Source organism: Patella vulgata, chromosome 4, assembly GCF_932274485.2.
Source record: "Patella vulgata chromosome 4, xgPatVulg1.2, whole genome shotgun sequence".
In the NCBI taxonomy this organism is placed as follows: Eukaryota; Metazoa; Mollusca; class Gastropoda; family Patellidae; genus Patella; species Patella vulgata.
This window is the reverse complement of record NC_065882.2, coordinates 8249105-8276968: the sequence shown is the minus strand read 5'-3', so window position 1 is coordinate 8276968 and position 27864 is coordinate 8249105. Positions and strand designations below refer to the sequence as shown.

The window sequence follows — 27864 nt, the reverse complement described above, 5'->3', positions numbered from 1 at the left end:
GTAAGTTTGGTTTTTTTTTTATTTATAAACAATACTTTTATTCGGGTTGACTGAATGGGGAACAGACTTAGCCTATGTAAGATCACTCTCCCTTGATTACACACCTTCAGACTATACAGTAAACTTTGCATAAGTCATATCTAAGTGGAATGATCAATTTTATCCGAGTACAGCGATGATCCAAGTTAGCTGAAGACCGAAATTCGGTCTTAGCTCGATTAGAAATAAACTGCTAGAGCCGGATAATTGTTGATTCAAAGGCACATTTCAAGCTTTTGTTTGTATGTTCGAGTAGATAACTTCTGTTTTGGTGCGAGTAGATAACTTCCGTTTTGTCACCATCTTTGAAAAATGTCCTAAATTTTCCCGGAAAGTGTCATGTACAGCAGACAGTGAGTTTCAAATTTTCTGTGAAAATTCTATTATTGCGTCGCGTCAAATTGGCTGATTTGAGTCCAAATGATAGGGGAAAGTATTTTGGGGCTCTGTGCATGGAATAGGGGGGTTGGATGGCTGAATGGTTAGCGTGCGCGCGCTGTATCATAAAGTCTGTCATTGAGTTGACTGGCGTGGTTTCGAATACCCGGTTGTACGTGACAAAGAGTAGGGTTGCCTGTCCAACCTCGTGGGTTTTCTCCGGGTCCTCCGGTTTCCTCCCACTGCTAAAGACCCCTACGCGTAAGCGAATTATTGAAATAAAATTAAACCATATGTTAGTCCCGAAATGACTTAGTTTGTGTCGAGTGGACGTTAAACCCCATTTCTCTCTCTCTCTCTCTCTCTCAGTAAAATGAAATTTTGAACTATAAAAAGCGAAATGAAATAGGATCTGTGTTTTAATCAGATTGGATATGTTTTTGTAGGCTCCTGCTGTAGATGTGATAGCTATTGGTCTAGAAGATGGACAGATTATTGTTCATAATATTAAATATGATAAGACAGTGGTGAAGTTTCGACAAGATTGGGGTCCAGTTACATCTATTTCATTTAGAACAGGTGAGATTTATTTCATTTAGAACAGGTGAGGTTTAAATCTATTTCATTTAGAACAGGTGAGGTTTAAATCTATTTCATTTAGAACAGGTAGGGTTTGTTTTGACAGTAAATCACCTGTATTGCTTCTGAAACCTTGCAATTGCCTTCTACAGAATCCTTTGAATATTTCTGCTAATTGCTGATAGTGGACAGTCAGTCCTTTTATAAGATTTGGACTGCACAGGCTTTAGGTCATAAGATCTGTCATTGAGTCAAGTCAAGTCCCACTGCTAAGGACCCTTACGCGCCATCAATTTGACTATATCTTAGTCCCAAAATGACCTAATCCGTTGAGTTAATTCCAAACCTCATGTCACTAAAACAACGACTGCAAGTTTTACAACATCTGGACGTTGCTAGATTACTTCACAATTCGTGAAGTTATAGCTATGTTATCTACAGACACATGAGCAGTAGCGCCCAATCAGAGATTGTGACATCGCGACCTCCACGGAAACCTTGACATTGAACGAACCTTGAACTTTGCAACTCCATTATCACAGGTAGACATTTTAACTCGAAAGCGTGAGACTTAGTATTCGTGACGACCGAGGAATCTGATAGGCTCACAAGTTGGGCTTGTACCCAACCGAAATTAGTGCCGAAATATGCAGGGTATTACATGATGTACGTAATTAAAGCGAGATCAGGCCTTCTATTGAAGATGGTCAAACCTATTCCCCTCTTTCTCCCTAAAGGGTTAATGTTGCGTGGAATTATGGTATAGTTTATAATATAGATGGTTATCCTATAATGTATATGTACCTGAGGTTAAAGGTTTAATGTTTTCTGTATATTTTATTATACAGATGGTCATTCTTTCATGTATTCTTCCATGCATATGTAGCAGGGGTTAAAGGATTAATGTGATATTTTGTGATATAGATGGCCATCTTAACATGTACTAGGGTTTAAAGGGTTAATGTAATATACTATTCAAAAAAAGTAGGGGATATTTGATTTTTAAGTGTTATTAAAGTCACCTAATGAAACTGACGAAGAAACAAATGACAAAATGAAATGAAGTTCACATTCATCGATTTATTCCAAATGATCGTTAGACTAAGTAAGGCACAGACTGACCATTATAAGGGTAAAATGATACCCGGGGTCAAACAGCAAAGTTACCACAGCATCACAACCAAGTCAGTAACGGGTAAATCCTCCTCTGTTTGCCAAACAAGCATTGAACCGACGTGGCATACTCCTAATGAGACGTCTAAGGTCATTTTGGTCCATATTGTCCCATTCCTGTTGCAACGCAGCAGCAAGTTCTTGGACATTGGCAGGACGTTGTTGACGTTGACGTAACCTCTGTCCAAGCATGTCCCAGACATGCTCGATGGGGGAGAGGTCGGGACTCAGTGCTGGCCAAGGTAATGTGGTGATGTTCTGTTGTTGGAGGTAACCTGTAACGATCCTGGACCTGTGACATCTTGCGTTGTCATCCTGGAAGATGAAACGGCGGCCATGACGTCGTGCGAACGGCACAACATGGACTGCCAAGATGTTGTCCCGGTAGTACTGGCCTGTAACACGCCCTGCAACAACATGTAAAGCCGTTCTTCCAGCAACAGTGATGCCTCCCCACACCATAACAGAACCACCCCCAAATCGATCATGTCTGATGACGTTAACGTCTTGGAAGCGCTCGTTTCGACGACGCCACACTCTCCTACGTCTGTCCAAAAAATCAACAGTGAACCTTGACTCATCTGAAAACATCACATTGCTCCAGCGTCGATTATCCAAGTGTTGACGATCCCTACACCAACGACGTCTTGCCTGAATGTGATGATCTCTCAAACATGGGATCACGCGAGGACGTCGGGCGCAAAGGTGACCCCTATGCAGTCGATTCCGAATCGTCTGGCCACTCACTCTCACACCAGTGTCTGTTTGAAGTTGAGCGCTGATCTGATTTGCTGTGATGACACGATTTCTCAAGGCCGAGGTACGGATAAATCGATCCTGGGCTTGAGTTGTCGCCCTTGGTCGACCTGAGCGTGGTCTGTCCTGTACAGATTGTGTATCACGGTATCTGGACCATAGCCTGCTTATGACAGACTGAGAAACATTCATCGTCCGCGCCACAACCGCCTGTGTTGTGCCGATCTGTAGCATGCCAAGGGCACGTAACCTTTCATTTTGGGTAAGCCGACGCATATCAAAATTTGTTTTCTGGTCACTAAAACAATTAAACTGATGTTTCCACCCTGGAATTCAATGCCACAATGACTGTAACATTCAAAGTCAGAGTCGTGCAAATCTTGGGTTGGACCCCCATGATGATCCCAAGCATCACCTGCATTCCATGCGGTAGCTATTGGTGCGTTTGGGCGTCACATGTAACTGGAAATGTTTCTTCTGTTAGGTTCTATAGTGACTTTTTTCGTAGTCATTTGCATATTTTAGTATTATGCCCCCAAAATCAAATATCCCCTACTTTTTTTGAATAGTATATTTTATGATATAGATGGCCACCCTATCATGGTAACTTGTAGTTCTGCTGGTCATATTGCTTTATCCTATCATGTACCAGGGGTTAAAGGGTTTATGTAATATTTTATGATATAGATGGCCATCCTATTATGGTAACTGGTAGCTCTGCTGGTCATATTGCTTTATGGAATCTAGAAGAAAGGAAGTTACAGTGTCAGATGAGAGATTGTCATACAACTGCTGTAACAGGGATGAAATGTCTTCAATCAGAACCGCTAATGGTCACTTCAGCTGCAGACAATACTCTTAAAGTAAGTCGTACTACAGTAATTGTTTTAAAGTAGCTAAGTCTTCGACATTGAAAACACAATTTATTTGTCAATTTAAATCAACATTGATGTTGTGATCTTACCAGGATATCTAATATTTAAGACAAAAAAAAACATTTTTATACGCCCACATTTTCATGTTCTCTATCCATCTCTTGCAAAATGTGGGCGTATCCTGCCTGGCAGCCGCTGGTTCATAGTGTAATGATGTGTAGGATGTCACTTCCACTTAAAGTCAGTTGTAGTATGCTTTATATATTTAATTGTTTTAAATCTTACAAGTCAGCCATACTACATTATGAATATTGATTTAATTGTTAAAGTCATTTCATAGTGCAATGGTTCTCAACCTTTTTTTGCCAAAGGCACAGCCATGGAACACATGAAAAAATAGCGGCACACCTGGCTTAAAATATATGAAAAATATTTGAATTTTGCAAAATAAAAACATGGCAAGTCATAGGCGGCGTACACAGACTAGTCATAGACACATAGAATGACTCAAACTAAATAAAGAAATACACAGCTATGAACGTACTTTATTACAGTGTTTCGAATTTCACCAGTCAAATAGCTGGCTTCTTTAGTGAGAAATTTTCTTAGTGTGCCATTCAAAATTTCGCGGCACACTTAGGAAGATCTCGCGGCGCGGCACACTGGTTGAGAACCACTGACATAGTGTAATTATAAGTAGCATTTCACTTTTTATCTGAAAGAGAAGATATTTAGATCCGTGTCAGATGGCCGAGAAAGTTTCTCAGATGTTTCCAGTCTGGTTAACCCCTATCACTGGTGCAGGACAGAAGGCCTAGCAAAGAACGGCTTCTACTCCTTTGGATGGGACAAAAAAATGAGGTCCTGCATACAGGTTTATCTGAAAGAGAAGATATTTAGATCCATGTCAGATGGCCGAGAAAGTTTCTCAGATGTTTCCAGTCTGGTTAACCCCTATCACTGGTGCAGGACAGAAGGCCTAGCAAAGAACGGCTTCTACTCCTTTGGATGGGACAAAAAAATGAGGTCCTGCATACAGGTTGGACTGCACATGAAAGATCCCTTGGCAGTTGGAATTTGATGAAGTGTGGGTGAGAATGCCACTGTCTAGACAAAATTCCCCTCATACCACACTGCATGTCCATCTTCATTAACCCATTCAGTGCAGAACATGAATTGAAGTTTTATGTCCTACTGTTCTGCACTGAATGGGTTAATGGACACGGGCATACACCATACAGTCTGCTATGAGGGAAATTTCTCCCGGACAGTGGCACTACGCCCTTCTCTACGTCCTACTCGCGAGGTTTCTTTTACGTACATGCCACTGTGTACACGGGACCTTATTTTTTTTGTCCCATCCAAATGACTAGACAGCTATCCTTGTCAAACTTTCTGTCCTGCACCACTGACAAGGGAAAACCATGTCGGAAACGGAAAAGTAGGACATTAAACCACACTTCATTCATTTTTTTCTACTTATATTTTACAATAATGTTATAAATATTTCAACAGGTGTGGATATTTGATATGCCCGATGGATCTGGTCGTTTACTGCGTCTGAGAGAAGGTCACAGTGCACCACCAAATAAAGTGTCACATTACGATACAAACGGTCATAATATTTTAAGTGCAGGTACGTCAAACATCAATCTGATTAAAACACAAATCCTATTTCGTTTCGTTTTTTATAGTTAAAGATTTCGTTTTATTTGTCTGTACTACACTAGGATCTGGAAGAGTTCATATATAACCTGCGTTCTGATTGGTGTGAGGGATTAGCCAATAAAACAGTTTGTTACGGCGAGTGCACAGAACTGTGGGCACACCACTAGAATCGTCATCGCTGATTAATCAATGTCTGACATCATATGACCAAAAGCCGTTCATATGACACCTGATGAGACCTTCCACTACAACTGGTCAGATCTTCATGTAGTGTAGGGCATCGAAAGTATAAAAAAAAAAAAAAAACGAAATATCGATCTGGGGCCTGTTTCACGAAATTGTAACTAAGTATCTAATAAAATTTGGATTTTAACTTTAGTTAAGATTTTGAGAAACAGGGCCCCATATTTTAATCAGATTGGTCAAACATTTGTTTTTATACACAGACATTTTTATTCTGTTAGTGAGTTTCAGTACTTACTAATTCTCACTAGTGGCTAAGTGAATAAGATGTTGGCTCACCATGTTCGATCCCTGTGTTGGCCAAGACATGCAGTAGTTGTCAGTAGTGCAGGACAGAGTTTGTGGCGAGGGACAATGTATAGTTGTTCGAATGGTGCAAAAAAACGAGGTTCCATATTGGCCTGTACATTGGGTTAAACAGTAATTTCGATTCACCAGTTGTACGTGACAAGGAGTAGGGTCGCCTTTCCAACTTCCTGGGTTTTCTCTGTCCTCTGGTTTCCTCCCATTGCTAAAGACCCCAACGCACAAGAAAAGGAGGACTTTAAAATCCCATTTCATTTCATTTATTTCGAGTACATGTGGATATACAATACCATATAATGTATTGGTAAAAAAGCTGATAAATTCAGTGGTCAATGGTTGAAATTGTTGTATAAATGATTTATTGCTTGTCTGTATGAAAGTAATTTTGTATTTTGACTTGTAGGTCAGGACAGTACGTTACGTTCATTTTCTACTCTACATGATAAACATAACAAGAATCTAGGTCGGGCCTCTTTTGATAAGGCAGCGAGTAAACATTCGGGGCTGAAGAAAGATTTACATATGATGCCACCAATAACACAATTTACTTCAGGTAATATTTTATATTCACTAGTGGGGATGTGGGGGGATGGCCGAATGGTTAGCATGTGTCATAAGGTCTGTCATTTAGTCAACTGGTGTGGTTTCGATTCCCTGGTTGTACATGACAAGGAGTAGGGGCACCTGTCCAACCTTGTTGGTTTTCTCCAGGTCCTCTGATTTCCTCCCACTTCTAACGACCCCTACGCGCAAGCAAATAATTGAAATAAAAGTGAACCATATGTTAGTCCCGAAATGACCTACCCATTTCTACCCAACCTCATGAATTTTCTCCGGGTTCTCTGGTTTCCTCCCACTGTTAAAGAACCCTATGCGCAAGTGAATTATTGAAATAAAATTGAATTGTAAGTCTGTCCTGAAATGACCTAATTTGTTTTGAGTCTATGTTAAACTCTCTCTCTCTCTCTCTCTCTCTCATGTAAATACTATGTTTGTTTATTTATTCAATAGAATGCAGTAGAGAAAGTGATTGGGATAATATTGTATCATGTCATCGAGGATTATCATTAACAACAACCTGGAACTACAACAAGTCTTCAATGGGCAAATATAAATTTAATCATGAAAGATTTGAAACTGATCCCAAATATAAAAACACAACTGCAACAGTATGGAATCATTTTATTTAACTACTATCTATTTTCGTTACTAGGGATGGAAAAGGGGTTAAGGCATGATATTCTTCGTTTGGGGGGGGGGGGGCCATGGGAAAGTCGAGGGGGGTAGTCCAGGTGGGGGGAGGGGAGACATGATAGTTCTTATGGTACAAAACTTTGAGGTCTACCTGTGCACACTTGAACCATACAAAAAAAGACACATTGCAGTAATAAGCTCTGTCGTATTTAACAATATTTTGATGTACCTGAGGGGAAAAGGGTTACTTCCGCGTAGTAAAGCAAACCATTTTAGTTTTCTATGATTGTCAACGAATTTGAACCATTTTCCAACTAAACATTAAATGCAGAAACTCTGCTAAAACAACACAACATGATACCTGAGTTGTAGTGATAAATATCATAATTGTTTGACTTTGATTTGTGATTGTATTTATATTACAGGCTGTGAATATCACATGTTGTGGTAATTGTATGTGATATATAATTGTTGTATTTATATTACAGGCTGTAAATATTACATCTTGTGGTAATTTTGTATTAATTGGTTATAGTTCTGGTCATGTAGATAAATATAATTTACAGTCAGGTTTACATAGAGGATCATATGGTAAACCAACAGGTAAAAAACTTTAATTATGTCTTAAAATACCAAGGTTCTTGTTTCAGTCATAGGTAAAACGTATAATACAATACAGGTAAACTGTACCGGTAAACTCAACAATACAGGTAAACCCTACACGTACAAGTAAACCCTACACATACAATACTAGGTAAACCCTACACATACAATACAGGTAAACTCAAGACATACAACAATACAAGTAAACTCAGCACATACAACAATACAGGTAAACCCTACACGTACAATATAGGTAAACACTACACGTACAATACAGGTAAACCCATGCTGGTTACATACATGCAGTACATATAATGATGTCATTGGTGTTTAAGTTAAAATCGCCTATGGTGGTTGGAATTTGACAAAGAGCAGACTGTAGCACCACTGCCTGATCGTAAAAAATGTTCCTTATACCACACCGCATGGCTTTAAACCCAATGTTGTTTCATTTTAGAGGGGTTGGATGGCTGAATGGTTAGCAAGTGTGCGCTGTATCACAAGGTCTGTCACTGAGTAAACTAGCATGATTTCGTTTCCCCGGTTGTACGTGACCAGGAGTAGGGTCGCCTATCCAACCTCGTAGGTTTTCTCCAGGTCCTCCGGTTCCCTCCCACTGCTAAAGACCCCTATGCGCAACCGAATTATTGCAATAAAATTAAACCATATGTTAGTCCCGAAATGACTTAGTTTGTGTCAAGTGGATGTTAAACCCCATTTCTCCCTCTCTCTCATTTAATTTTAACAAATGTTGACTTTAAGAAGTAATTAATTTATATTTCAGCCCATGATTGTTGTATACGAGGTGTAGTTGTTGATGGTTTAAATCAAATCACAATAACAGCAGGACAAGATGGTACAGTTAAATTCTGGAAATTTCATAAACCTGAATTAATAGAATCTATTCAACTTGCTTCTGATATATCACATGTGTTATTACATAGAGAGAGGTAAGATACAAGAGTTCATATTTTCTATAGAATCATGTCCTGTGTATTTGATAAAAACTAGAGAGTCCTAGTCAAAATGGGGGGTTGGATGGCTGAATGGTTAGCGTGCACACGCTGTATCATAAAGTCTGTCATTGAGTCGACTGGCGTGGTTTCGAATCCCCGGTTGTACGTGGCAAGGAGTAGGGTCGCCTGTCCAACCTCGTGGGTTTTCTCTGGGTCCTCCAGTTTCCTCCCACTGCTAAAGACCCCTACGCACAAGCAAATTATTGAAATATGATTAAACCATATGTTAGTCCCGAAATGACCTAGTTTGTGTCGAGTGGACATTAAACCCCATTTCTCGCTCTCTCTCCCTAGTCAAAATGTTGCCCAGTAATAAACAGTTTATCGAGTAATAAACAGTTTATCCTGACAATACATCTGACTATAGGAAACCTTGTAGAAACATTACCAAGTCACCGGTGTCTTATCCAAAGGTAGGAGGTGAGCCCTCTAAATAACAGTATAAAAATTTCATACATGTAAATTTGATTTTTTTTTTGTTGTTGATTGGAGTGGAGTGGAGTAGCGTATGAATTTCAATGTTGTATTTAGATCCAGATATATGCCAAAAATAACCATGACAACCCTAATCAAATGGCCTGCTGTGACTACTATCACTCACAAACTGAGTTATTTATTTAACAAGTTCTATTATATTATTTGTATTTTTAGTTCAATGACAGCAGTAGCATTAGACGATTTTACGGTGTCTATAGTAGATATTGTTTCTATATTATTATATTATTTGTATTTTTAGTTCAATGGCAGCAGTAGCATTAGATAATATTACCATGTCTGTAGTAATATTGTTTCTATATTATTATATTATTTGTATTTTTAGTTCAATGGCAGCAGTAGCATTAGATGATTTTACGGTGTCTATAGTAGATATTGATACTAGAAGAGAAGTCCGAAGATTTGAAGGACATGATAATAGAATCACAGATATGGTAAAATAATAAATATCCATTTCTAACCCCCAAGATTCCACTAAGCATAAAACTCAGTCTATTCCTTTAACATAAAACCTCAGTCTATTCCTTTAACATAAAACTCAGTCTATTCCTCTAACATAAAACCTCAGTCTATTCCTTTAACATAAAACTCAGTCTATTCCTCTAACATAAAACCTCAGTCTATTCCTTTAACATAAAACCTCAGTCTATTCCTTTAACATAAAACTCGACCAATTCCTCTAACATAAAATCTCAGCCTATTCCTCTAACAAAAAACCTCAGCCTATTCCTTTAACATAAAACCTCTCAGTCTATTCCTTTAACATAAAATCTCAGTCTATTCCTCTAACAAAAAACCTCTGTCTATAACATAAAATCTCTGTATTCATCTAACATAAAACCTCTGTCTGTAACATAAAACCTCAGTCTGTTCATCTAACATAAAACCTCAGTCTATAACATAGAACCTCAGTCTATTCCTTTAACATAAAACCTCAGTCTATTCCTTTAACATAAAACCTCTCAGTCTATTCCTTTAACATTCATCTAACATAAATCCTCTATCTATAACATAAAATCTCAGTCTGTTCATCTAACAAAAAACCTCAGTTTATTCCTCTACAGCATTATTAGGCTGGTTATGTAATACAAGAATTGGTAATTATCTTAGTGAATCCATGTTGATAATAGCACTGACTTCTCGAATAGAATGTGCCACTGTTCAGGAAGAATTCTCTTGTCTATCATTGCACATGTGACCACGGGGAAACAAAAGACCTTATATAGTCTTATATAATCTTTTGTCTTCATTAGCCCAGTCGGAGCAGAACAGTAGGATGTTAAAACCCATTTCATTTCATGTATTAAGTTAGCCAAGTCTCTAACTCAATATCATCCAAAATCTTCGACATTGAAAACACGATTTATTTGTCGGTTTAAATCAACACTGATGTTGTGATCTTACCGGGAAAAGATGGCCTTCTGATATTCAATATTTAAGACAAAATAAACATTTTACAATTGGTACAGGAATCGTGTACCATAATGCGTTTCAGCGCAATGTGTAATAAGGGACTCGAAAAATGCGGCTAGGCATATTCCACAAGTCATCTCAAATGGTGACGCTATATTCTTATCTGGAGAGTATGCCCAATAAATACTATCGGCGTAGACTGGAATAACCAGAAGCTAGAGATTGAAATTCGATTGAGAATACTGGCGTATGTCGCCGAACCTAACTGATTAGAAATTACAGTAAAAACAGAAACGATTGAATGCAAATCAATTTATATACATTCATATTACATTATTGTATGCGTTGCGACCCATTTGTGTCAATTTCTAGGTTCCAAATATTAGCGATTTAGCTCCTTTAATCTTTATTCCTATTAGTAATCTCTAATTATTCACAACATCGTTTTAGCTAGAAAGCAACATATTCAGACAGTTTGCTATCAAAGCAAGTTAAAATAATCTTTGTACTGACAAAATTCATCTCCTAGCATTGCACATGTCAACATAACCATATGTTAGTCTCAGAAGGAAGATTTGTAGCGACGAGGCGTTAAATTGATCTATGATAATTTATTAAATTTATAAATATTTCAGACATTTAGTCCTGATGCTAGATGGTTGATTACGGCAGCCATGGATGCTACAGTTAGAACGTGGGATCTACCAACAGGAAAGTAAGTCATTATTAAAGCATGAAAGCCTCATTTACATTTTTCAGAAAAATATCAAATTATCCCAGCCTTAAACCAAAATGACCATAACATAAAGTTCAGTCAAATAGCTATACCTTTCTGTAGGGTCAACAGAAAATATCGATATTGCCGATAACAAGGTGGCATATCCCTCGTTATTCGTAAATAACAAGGTGGTCCATTCGTTATAGGTGAAGACGATTCAACTTCACACTGCCGTTTTAGCGTGATCGTAGATATAAGTGGTGTTCTTGTAGCTAAAAATAACTTCTACTAATATGATTGTATTTATTTTTAGATTAGTTGATTGTTTCCTGATAGATTCAGCTGTGACGTCGTTAAGTATGTCACCAACGGGAGATTTTCTCGTGACAACACACGTTGATAATGTTGGTGTTTATCTCTGGTCCAATATGACCTTATATTCCTTCGTATCACTACGCCCTCTAGAACAGACGTATGAACCTAAAATAATGGTGATGCCTGGAACTAACATAGAAAAAGATGGTGAGGAAAATTTTACAATATTGCTTTATGGGGTGCTGGGTGGCCAAGTGGTCTATTGCTTTTAATTCCCCGGTGGTACGTGACAAGGAGTAGGGTCGCCTGTCAAACCTAGTTGGTTTTCTCCGGGTCCTCCGGTTTCCTCACCTACGCACAAGAAAATAAATGAAATAAAATTGAACCATATGTTAAACCCAAAATGACCAGGTTTGTGTTGAGTGGATGTTAACCCCATTTAACTCTCTCTCTCTCTCTCTCTCTCTCTCGCTTATATTTTCACCTTAGATCATAAGGTCTGTGATTGAGTCAAGTGGCAGGGTTTTGATTCCCAGCATGTAGGTTGACAAGGAGTAAGGTTTTCTGTCCATCCTTGTACGTTTTCTCTGAGTCTTCCAGTTTCTTCCCACTGCTAAAGACCCCTACACGCAAGGCATTTATTAAAAATAAAATAGAAGTATATGTTAGTCCCGAAATGACCGAGTTTGTAAGTTATACTCACCCATTTATTTGTGTTGTTCAGGTTAGTGAAACAGAAATCTATGTTAATTCATAATAACATCTAGAGTTACTGCCCCTGACCCTTGTGTTTTCATAAAGATAAAATTGAAAGTAGACTTCGTAACACATTAGCAAATTATTTAAATAAAAATAGACCATATGTTAGTCCCATAATAGCCGAATTTGTTTTGAGTGGACATTAAACCCTTTTTAATTTCTCTTTTTTTAACCTAAATATTAATTTAATAATAATTCTATCAAATCCTAGATTAAAAATAAAATTGAAAGTAGACTTCCACACACACATTAGCGAATTAATTAAACAAAAATGAACCATTATGTTTAATTAGTTCCATATACTAATTTGTTTTGAGTGGACATTAAACTCTTTTTAATTGATAATAATTGATCTAATAATTTATCAGAGAGAGAGAGAGAGAGAGAGAAATGGGGTTTAACGTCCACTCGACACAAACTAGGTCATTTCGGGACTAACATATGGTTTAATTTTATTTACATAATTCGCTTGCGCGTAGGGGTCTTTAGCAGTGGGAGGAAACCGGAGGACCCGGAGAAAACCCACGAGGTTGGACAGGCGACCCTACTCCTTGCCACGTACAACCGGGGATTCGAAACCACGCCAGTCGACTCAATGACAGACTTTATGATACAGCGCGCGCACGCTAACCATTCAGCCATCCAACCCCCCTTAATTTATCAGAGTTATTTCAAATCCTGGATTAAAATTTATTTATTATAGTAAAAGAAGAGAGTTCAGACGATGAAGAAGAAGAAGAGTTGAATTTTTATAAAACGCCGGAACAAATATCAAATGAATTGGTTACCTTATCTCTATTACCAAACTCACGATGGCAAAATTTACTCTCTTTAGATATTATCAAGGTACGATTCACATGTTTTTATTAATTATTTCTCTGGGTGTTGAATGGTTTATTGCATGCATGTTAGATCATGTGATCTGAGTCAAGTAGCGTGCTTTAAATCCCCTGCTTGTACATGACAAAGAGTAGGGTCAAACGTCCAACTTTGTGGGTTTTCTCTAGTTCCTCCAGTTTTTTCCTAGTGCTAAAGACCCCTATGTGCAAGTAAGTTTTGAAATAAAATTGAACCATAGGTTAGTCTCGAAATGACCTAGTTTGTGTTGAGTGGACATTAAACCCCATTTCTCTCCCCCTTTCACCATTATTCTCTGTTTTATGTTTTCTGTGTATTCTTTTGCTTTTTATCTTCTCTGGGATCAAGAAAGCTTGCCTAATTGTACCGGGGGATGTAGTAGTCCTAGGTTCAAACAGTACCGGATCTAGGGGGGGACAAAGTGGGACAAATGTCCCGGGCCCCCCACATATAGGGGCCCCCCACAATTCTGGGTCATACTAATATTTAACCCGGATGGAGCCAACCAGTACCTGGGGTGAAGGAGGCGAGGATTGGGGCCCTGGGCAGTAAGGGATTTTGGGTACCCCGGAACTGATAGGTACCAACAGATTTTCCGGGGCTCAGGAAATCCCTGCCTAAATTGTCTCAGATGCACTGAAATTAATCCTAATTATAAAAAAAAATTCCTGGAAGAAAACACCCAAGGCACTCAAGGGGGCGGATTACATACTAGTACGATCCTTGGTCAGTACGAACAATTTGAACAAACAACAATGGGGCCCCCGCACAATTGGTATGTCCCGTGCCCCCCCCCCCCCCACTATGTTAATCCGGCACTTGTTTCAAATCCTGGCAAATTAAAAATTATGACTTTCTAAGCCCAGACTTCACTTGTGAGGGATGGGACCGGCTGGGCTAACAAGGAAAGTTGGCCTAATCATTTAGAACGGTATCAAAAACCTGAGACCCACACAGGTACATAAAAGAACCCACAGCAATATTCACTCACCTTACATTTCACATGTCACCATGGAAACAGAAATTTCCATATATCTGTCTCAAATAGTAAGTGCAGGAGGACCACTCCACACACAGGTACATAAAAGAACCCACAGCAATATTCACTCACCTTACATTTCACATGTCACCATGGAAACAGAAATTTCCATATATCTGTCTCAAATAGTAAGTGCAGGAGGACCACTCCACACACAAAACAAAACCGATAAGACAAACCTGTGGACATGACAAACTACAGAGACTTTGTAAGAGATAAACAACAAATATCAGATTAAACTCCATTGAACTCTAGCAGGGTTGGATGGCTGAATGGTTGTATCATAAGGTCTGTCATTGAGTCTGCTGGCGTGGTTTCAATTCTCGGTTGCAGTAAATAATAATAATAATAACTTTTTAATTTAAATATTTCTTTCTGGTGTTGTTGTCCTGGCAACAACCAATAATACCAATTATTTTCATCTTATTATAAGCTCTAAATGTTAAGTTATTTATTGTGTTAATTTGATATTCCAAGTCTATTGAAAATATTTCAGGCTCGCAACAAACCGAAAGAACCTCCGAAGAAAGGAAAAGCAGCTCCATTTTTCTTGAATACTATAGCTGGTATAACTCCTACGTTCGATTTAAAAAAAGAGGAAGAAGACAAAAAGGTATCGTTTTTATGATTTCATGTAATTGTGCTGTTTTAGCAGGAGTTTCTGTATTTAATGTTTAGTTTCCAACCCAGTGTTCGAAAACTGTTCGAATCAGTTAAGAATCATCGTAAACTATGGTTTTAAAATGGTCTGTCTAGATTAAATAATGAGTGTTGGGTTTATAACTGTTTAGTTTCTGGAGCAGTGTTGAGTAATTAATTAGTCTGTTTATTAGTCAACACCTTTTGAGAAACTAAAATAAAAATTACCATGTATTTGTCTAAAAATTACCATGTATTTGTCTAAAAATTACCAAACTATTGTTACATTGTGGCTATTTAGTAGGGTGGGTTTATATTTTGTTGCCTGGTAACACATTTGTATAATGATTTATAATTTTTATGTTATAGAATGAATCACATGTTCTGGAAGGTCGTCTTCTACCATTATCAGATATTGGTTCGGGTTTATTGAACTGTAAAACAGATTCTGATTGTAAGTCCATTTTATACTTTCTGTATACTTAATTGTTTGTGGCCTATTAAACATAAATTATACAAGAGCTAAATCTGTCTATTGCAGGTCTTTCTTTAGGCCTGAAATGTTATCTAAATTTTTAATTAGACATTTCTTGACATGAAAAAAACATAATCAACTCACAATGCCATCTTCTTATGTGTGTCTGATATTCATTGGATTTGAATCCGATCTGCTGTTCAACGTTCATTGGTGATTAACCGCAAAAATGGATAATCAAGATTTTGTTAATTATTTTGGCAGGGGTAACATTGACAATCGAGGCTATAGCGATTTTAAAATAAGGTTTTCTCGGCTTAGAGTGAAGCAATTTGACTGAAATTTCAGCATAATCCCTTTACATTATCTAGTTTCTAACTATTAAAGCAAGAATGGCCAGCTCTTTGTCTAATCTCCCATAATATATCTTAAAGTCTATTTTACACTTTTTCTGTATTTAATTGTTTGTGGCCCAATAATAATGTTGTGGCCCAGTAGTAATGTCGTAATAAGGGTAGGCCGTAATGCTACTGATTAGGCAAAATTTCCCTCATAGTATACTGTATGGCTATACCCGTCTTCACTAGCGTGGATCGAGCAGAACAGTAGGACATCAAACCCCATTTCATTTTCATTTTATTTCATGTCCATGGCCGATGGCCGAATGGTTAGCGTTGCATGCTGTATTTTAAGGTCTGTCATTGAGTCAACTGGCATGGTGGCTAGGTGGTTAAGACGCTGGCTCACTAGCCTGGAGGTCGGGTGTTCGATCCCTGCATTGGCCGAGAAAGTTCATCTGGATTTTCCGACGTGGTTCCCCCCTTGTCAGTGATACAGGACGGAGGGCCTGACAAGGACAGCTGTCTAGTCCTTCGGATGAGACGAAAAACCGAGTTCCCGTGTATACATTGGAATGCACGTAAAAGATCCCTTGGCAGTTGGAATTCGATATAAGAGTAGGTGATAGTGCCGCTGCCCGGGCAAAATTTCCCTCATCGCACACTGTATGGCGTATGCCCGTCTTCATTAGCCCAGTATAGGAGCAGAACAGTAGGACGTTAAACCCCATTTCATTTTATTTCATTTCAATTCCCCGCTTGTACGTGACAAGGATCAGGGTCATCTGTCGAATCTCATGGGTTTTCTCCGGTTCCTCCGGTTTCCTCCCACTGCTAAAGTCCCCTACACACAAGCGAATTATTGAAATAAAATTAAACCTTATGTTATGTTAAACCCCATCTCTCTCTCTTTCTCTCTCTCCCTCTCTCTATTGATAATATCTTTCCTATTTTTAGATGAGAAAGTAATGAATAAATTTAAAGGATTAGGCCCGTCTGCTATAGATGTAGAGATACGATCTCTGGTACCAGATGGAGGTGGAAGTGTTGATGTCATGGTGCAGTTTGTTAAATTTATCAATCACTCCTTTACAACCAATAAAAACTTTGAGATCGCACAGGCATACCTTGCTCTCTTTCTACAGGTAAATATCAGTCATTGTTTTTTAAGGCAAGCGATCGCTCTCAAGCACTTGAATGTCGACCGAGGGGAGGGCTTTTTCCCTCTCCTTAAAACGTAAAATTCACTTTCCTTTACAAAGTCATGGGGGGGTTTATTATCATTTATGAAACCAGGAATGCCCCCATTACATGCATTTATTGATCTTCAGAACCATTTCCCATACACACAACTAATCACTCTCCTTAATATCAGATCACTCTCCTTAATTTCTAAATCACTCTTCTATCAAAACTGGGAGAGCTTTTTTAGGGGCGCGATTTTTCCAATTTGCTGATTAAGGGGAGGTTTTTTCGGCTCTCCTCTAAAATACAAACAACAATGACTGAAATATTAAAGCCATGTTTTTTTTATCATTATTTAATAATTATGTCCAATAGTCAAATAGCAGACATAGATTTTAGTAGACTTTTAGGCTGGTCTAAGACATACAGAGGTGTTGGGGTGGCCGAATGGTTTTACACGTGCACGTTAGCTCATATGGTCTCTCATTGAGTCAAGTAGCGATTCTTTACTCCTTGCTTGTAGGTGACAAGGAGTAGGGTTGCCTGTCCAACTAGTCCAAGTAGTGAATTTTCTGCGGGTCCTCCTGTTTCCTCCCACTACTAAATACCCCTACATGTAAGTGAATGATTGAAATACAATCAAACCATAGGTTAGTCCCGAAATGACCTTGTTTGTGTCAAGTGGATGGACGTTAAAACCCATGTCTCTCTCTCTCTCTCTCTCTCTTAGACATACATGTACAAGGAATTACATAGAGCAGAAAGACACACCCACGATTTTGTAAACATGAAAGAACCCTCTGCTGCCTGGGCAAAACTTCCTTAAGCTTCAATATATATTTCAATTCATTGCAGATATTGTAGTTTGCAAGGGCAGGTGGGTGTGAGAAGGCCTCCACTGTTTGTGCAGAGCATTTTTTTTTCTCACATATGGAAATAATGTTGCATAAACAAACATGCGTTTTGGCGTCACTAGACCCTGATCCTATTGTCACAGCGCTGATTTTTAAAGATTTTTGGGTAATCTCCCAGACCTCACAACAAACTTTACGTTTTGTCTCCACCCCTCCTCCCCTGTTCACTGCTCAAATTCATGAACATGTCCGTCTGATTCAATACACCTCAAATGACGTTTAATAACGGATTTATTCACAGACCTAGTTTAAAAATGTATACAATGTTAAAAATGTTGTCTTTTTTTTCCCCCAGTTACATGCCGAAGTTATCGCCAATGAAAGACCTGTTATAGACGAACTGGAGAAGTTATCCCTGAAACAAAGTGAAAAATGGACGGAATTACAGAATTTATTCACACAGAGTCTTTGTTTAATAAATTATCTGAGAACAGCCACATTATGAATAAAATATTTTAATAAATTTATATTTTACTTTTATGTTTATACGCCCATGGGTCTATCAATAAATATTGAGGGCCAGCGAAGTTTCCCAGTTTTCATGGGTACATGTAGAACTTTTACAGCTGTCCTAAATCATACAGTGTCCAGTAGGGAGAGAGAGAGAGAGAGAGAGAGAGAGAAATGTGGTTTAAGGCCAGGTGAAACAAACTAGGTCATTTAAGGACTAACATATGGTTTAATTTTATTTCTGTAATTCGCTTGCATTGTAAGGGTCTTTCGCAGTGGGAAGAAACCGGAGAACCCGGAGAAAACCCACAAGGTTAGACAGGCGACCCTGCTCCTTGTCACGTACAACCGGGGAATCGAAACCAGGCCAGATGACTCAATGACAGACTTTATGATACAGTGTGCACATGCTAACCATTGAGCCCCCCCCCCACCCCGGATCCAGTAGGCCTAGGTACAAATGAGTATTAGAATAACCTTCTTCTGTTAGGGTTTAATGTCCACTTCCACCAATGGTGATATCACAGACAGCTTAGTGCACACAGGAGTCTTTCCTGTGGGAGGAAACCATAGTACCCAGAGTAAACTTACATCTGCTAACACCAGGGCCTGTCCAACCTCGTGGGTTTTCTCCGGGTCCTCCGGTTTACTCCCACTACTAAAGACCCGTACGCGCAAGTGAATTATCGAAATGAAACTGAACCATGTGTTAGTCCCGAAATTACCTAGTTTATGTCGAGTAGACGTTAAACCCTCTCTCTCTCTCTCTCTCTACTCTCTCTAACACCAGGCATTAATACCACTACCGCAAGTCAGACAGAGGCGGATTTAATGGTGCGCCCCCCCTAATTTTCGACAGTGCCCTCTTTTACTGCTGAAATTGCCTTTTCTCAGACTCAAATATGTCCGTTCCCAACCTGTTGTAGGGATCCCAAATGACTCAAACCATCGACTTAAACACACCAGTCTGGGAAATAGCTCTTGGAATGGCTACAGATGCAAGGAAATACTGATAATTTTCTTGGGACCCCCCCCCCCCCCTCAGCGGCGTGCCCCGTCTCCGCGGTCAATGCCTTCATTTTGCAGCGCCTCCCCTTTTCAAAATTCGTAGATCCGCCCCTGTCAGAGGTGAGCTGCCAGGTATAGCTCGAAGTGAGACACTCTAAACCACTAGGCTATCCCAATCCTCCTAACAGAATAATAGATTCCCCTTGTATATATAGTCAGTGGACAGCATAGATTATCAATCTATCCTTGAATATGTAACACTGATATAGCTAGAAAGCATAGTCCGTAGAGCTGAATAGCCTTTAATAAAGCCGAAACCAGCGTTAGAGTCCCGATTTTGAAGCACCTTCAATGGAGTTATTTCCCTTTGCTATATATCATTAACCATCTTATTCAGTGCCAACTGGGGAGACTGAAGACTGGCATTCTCCATACAGTGTGTTATGGGGGAACTTTTGTCTGGACAAAGGCCGCACGGCGTACCTAATATGGCTCCGGGTCTAGCTTTGAACCAACATGATTCCCACTCCATGCAGCTTTGTACCTAACATGACTCTTAATAAAGCGGTATACCTAACATGACTCCCGGCCGAGCTTCAATGGAGGGCTTGATCTCCCTTTAACTACGTACATCTTATCCAGATGTTGCCAAACTCGCAGTCGTTGCTTCAGGAACATGACATGACTCCAGCCCCATTTTCGTACTCAACATGATTCCCGGTCCAGCGACGTACCTAACAGGATTCCCGGGCGAGCGGGGGTGGCGATCGACAATTGGCATTCTTGTTCCTTGAACAAAAGCGTATCGATTGACGGACTTTCATTTTTCGAAATTCCCAAGTAAAATAGATTGAAAGCGAAATGAAATGAAATGGGGTTTAACGTCCTACTGTTCTGCTCCGAGCTGGGCTAATGAAGACGGGCATACGTCATACAGTGTCCTATGAAGGAAATTTTGTCCGGACAGCAGCTCCTACCTACCCTTATATCTAATTCCAAATGCCAAGGGATCTTTTACGTGCACGAAAATGTGTTCACGGGACCTCGGTTTACGTCCCATCCGAAAGACTATACGCTATCCCTTCCCAAGCCCTCCATCCTGCACCACTGACACAGGGATTGACGGATCGAACACGTACCGCCCCCCCCCCCCAGATTAGCGAGACAGCGTCTCACTCACTGAGCCACCGCGGCTCCATTTGTTTATTTTCAGCATTCATAAATGAAATAAAATTGAGTTTAATATATGTCTTAATTTTCAAATTGCTTTATCAAACATAAACAGACACGGGGTTGTCTAGTGTGAAATCTTAAGTTCAGCAACGAAATAATAATAATAAAAAAAACCATTACGATTAACTGAACTCAAGGTTGAATATACACAAACAGTTCATAATCTACGCGGAAAAAAAAACGTCGACTACAGCCGCAGGGTTTCCTTAACTTGTCAAAGAAATTATGTAAATTTAAATAATAATGAATAAACAATTAGTAGGCTTTTGAAGATCTGCGTAGAAAACACTCTACATGTGACGGTGACGAGTGCTATGACGTTATGTCAACGATGCTATAATGTTGAGTGTCACGTGGTACAGACTGTTGTATTCACGATGGCATTTAAACTGTCGTTCGTCTGCATTTCAATTATTATTTTGACGTCAATAAGAAAAATATCAGTGCATAGGAAGAGGGAGGTGAGTTTAGGTACATTCTAGACGGCTATAAATTCCAGAATAATTTAATAAAAGTTCTAAATAATTGAATAAATGACACTCTAAAATAAACGAAGTCATATTAAAGAAATTATAGTGGATGTCATACGGTACAACATGTTTAATATCTCCGTTTTTTTTTGGATGTATATAAATATTGTCTTAGTATATTAATGTGTTTTTTGATATATACGTATATAAATGTTGTCTATTAGTTAATGGGTGCTTTCGATATATATATATATTTTTTGTTACATATAATAAAGTTAAACATGCATTATGCAAGAGCTAAATCTGCCTATTGCAGGTCTTTCTTTAGGCCTGAAATGTTATCTAAATTATTAATTAGACATTAATTAACTTATCCAGGCCATAATCAACTCTCGATGGCATTGCTAGCCTGCGATATTTACTATATTATGATCCCATTTGCGGCTAAACTTTAGTAATGATCGAGAGTATGTTTTTTATGTACAAACTTTAGTATATATAATGATGATCGAGGCTAGGCCGAAATTTCAATCGCTTAATTCTCGGTTCATAGTGGATCAATTTGACTGACATTTTCAGCAAATTGCCTTTACATTATTTAGTTTTTAACTATTATAGTGAGAACTACCAGCTCTTTATCTTAGCTCCCCTAATGTATCTTTAATGTGTTTTTCAGATATACATGTATATCTGGAATAAACAATATTTATATAGTTAACGTGTAATAAATATAGTTATTATAGTTATATGTTTTCTATAAATATAGTTAATGATTTTTCTATAAATATCTATAGATATCATTTATTACAGGTACTTAATGACCTTTTTTCTGAGAGAGAGAGAGAGAGTAGTGGCGGCGTCAGCCGTCGATGATTGGAGGGGCAAAGCTGGGGCAAAGTCAAAGGTTAAGGGGGCAAAGGCACGAGCTTTAACTACGGGTAGGTGGCCTCCCCCAGAAAATTTTGAAAACAGGTTGCCGGAAATGCAGCCTGGCAGTATTTCAGGCACTGATCGATGAGGTAAAGTGTCAAACGAACGGACTTGCTAATCACGACGAAGCCCACTCAAGAGCGTCAAAGTAAGGAGTCCTCCCCCAGAAAATTTTGAAAAATAGACTGCCGGAAATGCTGTCTTACAGTATTCTGTCAGGCACCGATCGTCGAGATAAATAGTCTTAAAATTAAAATATATCTGCCCAGATACCGTCCGTCGCCTGATCACTAGTTTATCCGACTAGAGAACAAAATGTCAAACGAACGGACTTGCGAACCTCAACGAATTCCCCTTGTGAGCGCCGAAGTAGCGAGTCGATTGGTGACCTCGCCAAGAAAATTTTGAAAAAAAGACTGTCGGAAATGCTCTACAACATGCAAGTTTATGACTGAGTGGGAATGTGGGATTTATTCACCGTAGAAGGTATTGATTACCGAAACGTATCACAAATATTTTTTTGATTTTCTAAAATAATTGGGGGGGGGGGGGGCAAACAGAGGGCAGACCAGATTAATGGGGGGGGGCACATGCCCCCATCCCCCCCTGGCGCCGCCACTGAGAGAGAGAGATAGAGAGAGAGAAAGTGAGAGGAATGGTGTTCTACTCGACACAAACTAGGACTAACATATGGTTCAGCTGTCCTAAATCATACAGGGTCCAGTAGCGAGACAGTAGGGAGAGAGAGGGAGAGGGATGGATGGACAGAGAGAGAGAGAGAGAGAGAATGGGGTTTAACGTCCACTCGACACAAACTAGGCAATTTCGGGACTAACATGTGATTCAATTTTATTTCAATAATTCTTTAGCATTTGAAATGAAATGAGAGAGAGAGAGAGAGAGAGAGAGAGAGAGAGAGAGAGATCGTACGCTAACATCAAAGGGTGACCTCACATCTGTATTTCGGTATATAATAAATATTGTTATTATTATGGAGTAGCACGATTTACTATAATCCAACCAAATCTACCCAAATCTATTATTATTTCAACTTATAAGACAATCATTTATATCGATATTTGATAATATACCGTTCTTTATGCATTTTGAGGGGAACTTTGACACCAAAACGTTAAGATGATTGTAAATTAAAAATGTCAATTTGGCATAAAGAACAGTATATATTATCAAATATTGGATTAGGGTGGATTTGAGTAAATTTGGTGGATTTGGGTGAATTTGGGTGGATTTGGATAAATCGTGCTACCGTGGATAGTTAGTTGCCAGTTGTTCCTTTAATACTTGGTGCCACGGTGGCTCAGTGACTAAGACGTTGGTGTGTTATAATCAAAAGGTCTCGGGACATCTTCAAGCCCTTCACGTAATACCCCGCATATTTTAGCACTAATTTCGATTGGGTAGAAGCCCAGCTTGTGATCCTATCAGATTCCTTCGTTAAAAATATGGTTACGATTATCAAGTCTCGTTCTTCTAGCTAAAATGTCTACATGTGACAATCGAGTTGCAAAGTTCAAGGTTCGATCAATGTCAAGGTTGCTGGAAATCATGGTTGATCAACAAAGGCTGTAAACTTGTCTATTTCTTTTTCTGTGGAGGCCGCCATATTTGTTTACAGTGTGACCTCTGATTGGACAATGCTAATTAGTCACGTGTCACAGAACGAGCGCAAAAATTCGGGAATTGTTGAGTATTGAAGCAACGGCTAGATGTTGTAAAGCTCGCGGCCGTTGCTTCAGGAACATCATCCTGGGAGGGAACAATCTGGTTGAAACACAGATCCAATTTCGTTTCGTTTTTATAGTTCAAAATTTCGATTTTACTACACTTGGGTAGTTTAGGCCATCGAAAGTATAAAAAACGAAACGAAATATAGATCTGTATTTTAATTAGATTGGGGGTGGGGGGAAGTAATATACTTAGTTCTAAGCAGCTAAAACTATCGCAGAGAGCGGGTGAGTGGAACATTGGCACACAGGCCACTCCGGGCCCGATGATATCGGTTCGCGATACTCGTTGTCAAGCGAGCTGTTTGAGTGAGAAACGGGCTCCTGACGGAAATATTGGACAATTAACAACACCGCTACCTGTCAACTAGAAATAATATTTCGGGTTGCGGGTTATGGAAACATTTCTGATATCAACTTCCCGCTGCCAACCAACCCAACGTGGAGTCGTTGATATCAACTTTGTTTTCTGACCTAACTCATCGAAAAAGTCCACTATGTTTCACGATTTTTGGGAAATGGGTTTTCATTATTTTTTTCTACAAAATATGACACCACATTGCCGGGCCCCGAGGTTTGCTTCTGTTGCCCACGCTATGATCCGTCACTGCTCAGGAGGGTTGGATGGCCGAATGGTTTGCACGTGCGCGCTGTATCATAAGGTTTATCATTGAGTCAACTGGGGGGGTTTCGATTCCCCGGTTGTACGTGACAAGAAGTAGGCTCGCTTGTCCAACCTCGCGGGTTTTCTCCGGGTCCTACGCACAAGCGAATTATTGAAATAAAATTGCCCTAGTTTGTGTCGAGTGGACGTTAAACCCCATTTCTCTCTCTCCCGTCACTACTCGCCACGACTCTTACAATCAACTGATACTCAATGGTCGTTTTCGTTTCGTTTGTTTATTTACATTCCTTAGTAACGATTTCCTATCGACGGAATGTCAGATGTATTAAATCAAGATGGCGATAGATTATTTATTATATCTATAAATTGTCTAATAAAAACAAGATGGCGATAATGAACGTCTAGGTAAAGAAGGCGTCGATATGTAATTAAGGTAAATAAACCCTCGTGTTAAAATACACTAATACAGGTAATAAATTAGAACCGTGTATATCTTATTTACCTATTTATCTATCTTTAGACACATTCCTCTCACAATCTGATTAGAGAATAATTGAAAGATGGTTTAACTACAAATAATGTGAAGAAATATGTCAATAATTATCAATAAATTCTCCCCAGATTTTATTAAGCAATAAATACTCCCACATTATATCATTAAACAAACCATTAACGTTGACCATATATGGTAGCGCCTCTACACACATTGACGGTTTGGTTCCCATTGGTCCGTGGTGAAGGGTTAAATCTATTTGATAAGGCCAACTTCAAGTTCGGTCAATGGTCAAGAGATGTAAACAGGGCTAGCGCTAATCCCAACCCTAACCCTAATCCTTGACCAAGCCCCAATGTTTACCCTAACCTATAATCTCGCCAACAATCACGTGCCCTAACCTTATTTACATCCCAGCGACCTTTACGAAAATTGAGCTGGCCTTAACAAATAGATTTAGCCGTGGTGAAGGGGGGGGGGGTGAAAAGGGACAACGTATAGTAGTTCGGATGGGACAAAGAAAAACAGAAGTCCCGAGCACATTGGTGTGCACGTAAAAGAACCCTCGACAGTTGGAATTCGAAATAAGAGTAAGTCGTCATTATCCTAGTCGGTGCAGAAAAGTAGGGCGTTAAAGCTCATTTCATGACAGAGAGAGAGAGAGAAATGGGGTTTAACGTCCACCCGACACAAACCAGGCCACTCCGGGACTAACATATGGTTTAATTTTTTTATTTCAATAATTCGCTTGCGCGTAGGGGTCTTTAGCAGTGGGAGGAAACCGGAGAAAACCCACGAGGTTGGAGAGGCGACCCTACTCCTTGTCACGTACAACCAGGGAATCGAAACCTCGCCAGTTGACTCAATAATACAGCGCGCGCGTGCTAACCATTCGGCCATCCAACCCCCCCTCATTTCATTACAACTGGAAAATATGCTGATAAATCCAGTGGAACTTCTCGGCTAACACAGGGATCGAACCCGGTTCTTCCTAGTTAACGAGCCAGTGGCATACTTACCCCACGTTCACGGCTTACATGCTAAGGTGAAACACGGACATCAGAATGATATAATAGCATTACCTGGAATTCTTTAATCTGTTTGACAGGTAGACAGAGATACCTTACTTATTTCTAATTTTAAATTACCTACATAGTGATTGACTTCTACAGGTGTTATTTATGGGCACCGTTATTTATATCGTCGAGACCGTTTCAGTGAGTGGGGTTTAATTAAATACCTTTTAAGATAACATTCCCACGAGAGTATTTATATGGTTTTATTCCCAATAAAAGTATGGCATACTGGGTATATATATATATATATATATATATGTAAGGTAGATACAACCAATCTTACTTGAAAAATACCGGATTCCCCGAAAAACACACCGGGCCCGTGAGAGGGGAGGGGGGGGGGGGGGCAGCCGGGACATTTGTCCAGTCGCCCGGACCCTAGAGTGGCCCGGAGAAATGTCGAGTAATATTGTTTTTTTTTTTTAAAAAAGTAATAAAAAAATACATTGTTACTTAATCGTAAAGTTGAAGAAATCGGCGACTTTTCTGAATGTTCTATAATTAAAAACGAAACTGAAAGCGGAATTTTTTTTTTATCTTCGAACGAGAATTTAGTATGGTTTTGCCCGATAGGGTATACACATGCCTACTGGCTTGGTAAGAAGTAGCCAGCCGTCACGTGTCTTGTTGTCCAGATTCACATTCTAATGAGTGCGGACGACCATTATGGTCAATCAAATGAAAAGATGTCGTAATAACCAGATTGACCCTAATGGTCGTCTACACAAGTCGTAGTTACGAGATAGTTTTGGCGTAATTACGAGATAGTTATCTCGTAATTACTAGATAATCAGATTTTGTTTTGTGAATGACTCTAATGGTCTTCTTCTATACGCGTGTCGTAATTACGAGATAGTCAGAATTTTTTTGGTTTTTTTTTTTATTTGTTTTGCCCTAATGGTCCTCCATAATTTACCGGTATAAAAGAATTGAAGAACTGTTCGAAGTGGGTTTTTTATTTAATATCCGGAGATTTCTAATAATGTTTAGGTAATTACATAGCCTAGAACCGTCACGTTTATTTTTAATATTCTATTGTAATACACCAACAATACAAACACAATAAACTATAACAAATACTTATGGAAGAACAATTACTGATTTTTTTGGGCGACGTTTAGAAGAGTATTCTCTTAAAGATACGTTCCTAGAAAAGTATTTATCGGGTGATTATTTCCAATAAAAGTATGCCAATTTTGGTATATATAGAAAGTAGAGATATCCAATCTTACTAGAAAAATACTGGATTCCCTGAAAAAACACCCATAGAGCGTATACAGGACAAAAATGTCAGGGTTCCCCTAATCGACAACCCGACGATTAGGAATATCTGCACGCGTGACGTCAAAGGTTGCAAGCGGAGATTGAGCGCTTGATGTACAAGTTGATAAACTTTAAGAAGAGTTAAGCCCTGTTTATACAGAGTGCGAACTCGAACGCGTCCATCGCAAACCCGAACGCGAACGCGACTTTTGAGCAGTTTTACCGTTCAAATATGGCGCGAACCCGAACGCGGAAAACCGTCGACGGCTTTCGTGATGGCTTGTCTTTTTCTAGCTGTGAGAGATACATTTTGTCATTTGCTATCATGGCTCAGGTGGAATCAGACACAGACGAGATCTTGGCACTGTATTTGTACATAAAACAACGAAGGAAGAGAGAGAGGCGAATATCGGTTCATGAAATTTTAAGAATCGCATTCCTTTCGATTTCAATCATCATTTCTTCGGTCTTGTCCATTCTGCTTTTACAAGTAGACTATGAATATTGCACACTAGTGGGAACGATCAGGCCTAGCGGTTTCTATTCGTGGAAATGATGTCATGGGAAGTGCCCGCTGATTGGTTCATTGGGAA

General features: G+C 39.1%; 1 protein-coding gene across 1 annotated transcript; it reads left to right on the top strand.

The window, feature by feature from the left end:
• The first annotated feature begins 1069 nt into the window (after positions 1 to 1069).
• On the top strand, positions 1070 to 18441 carry LOC126819086 (WD repeat-containing protein 36). The gene is made up of 15 exons (XM_056100707.1): positions 1070 to 1083; positions 3613 to 3788; positions 5316 to 5436; positions 6421 to 6570; positions 7029 to 7186; positions 7700 to 7814; positions 8599 to 8764; positions 9651 to 9759; positions 11374 to 11453; positions 11770 to 11978; positions 13234 to 13376; positions 14924 to 15040; positions 15436 to 15520; positions 16837 to 17024; positions 18274 to 18441. The coding sequence occupies exons 2-15, from the start codon at positions 3627 to 3629 to the stop codon at positions 18421 to 18423; spliced, it is 1953 nt and encodes a 650-aa protein (XP_055956682.1). The 5' UTR covers positions 1070 to 1083; positions 3613 to 3626; the 3' UTR covers positions 18424 to 18441.
• The last annotated feature ends 9423 nt before the right edge of the window (positions 18442 to 27864 follow it).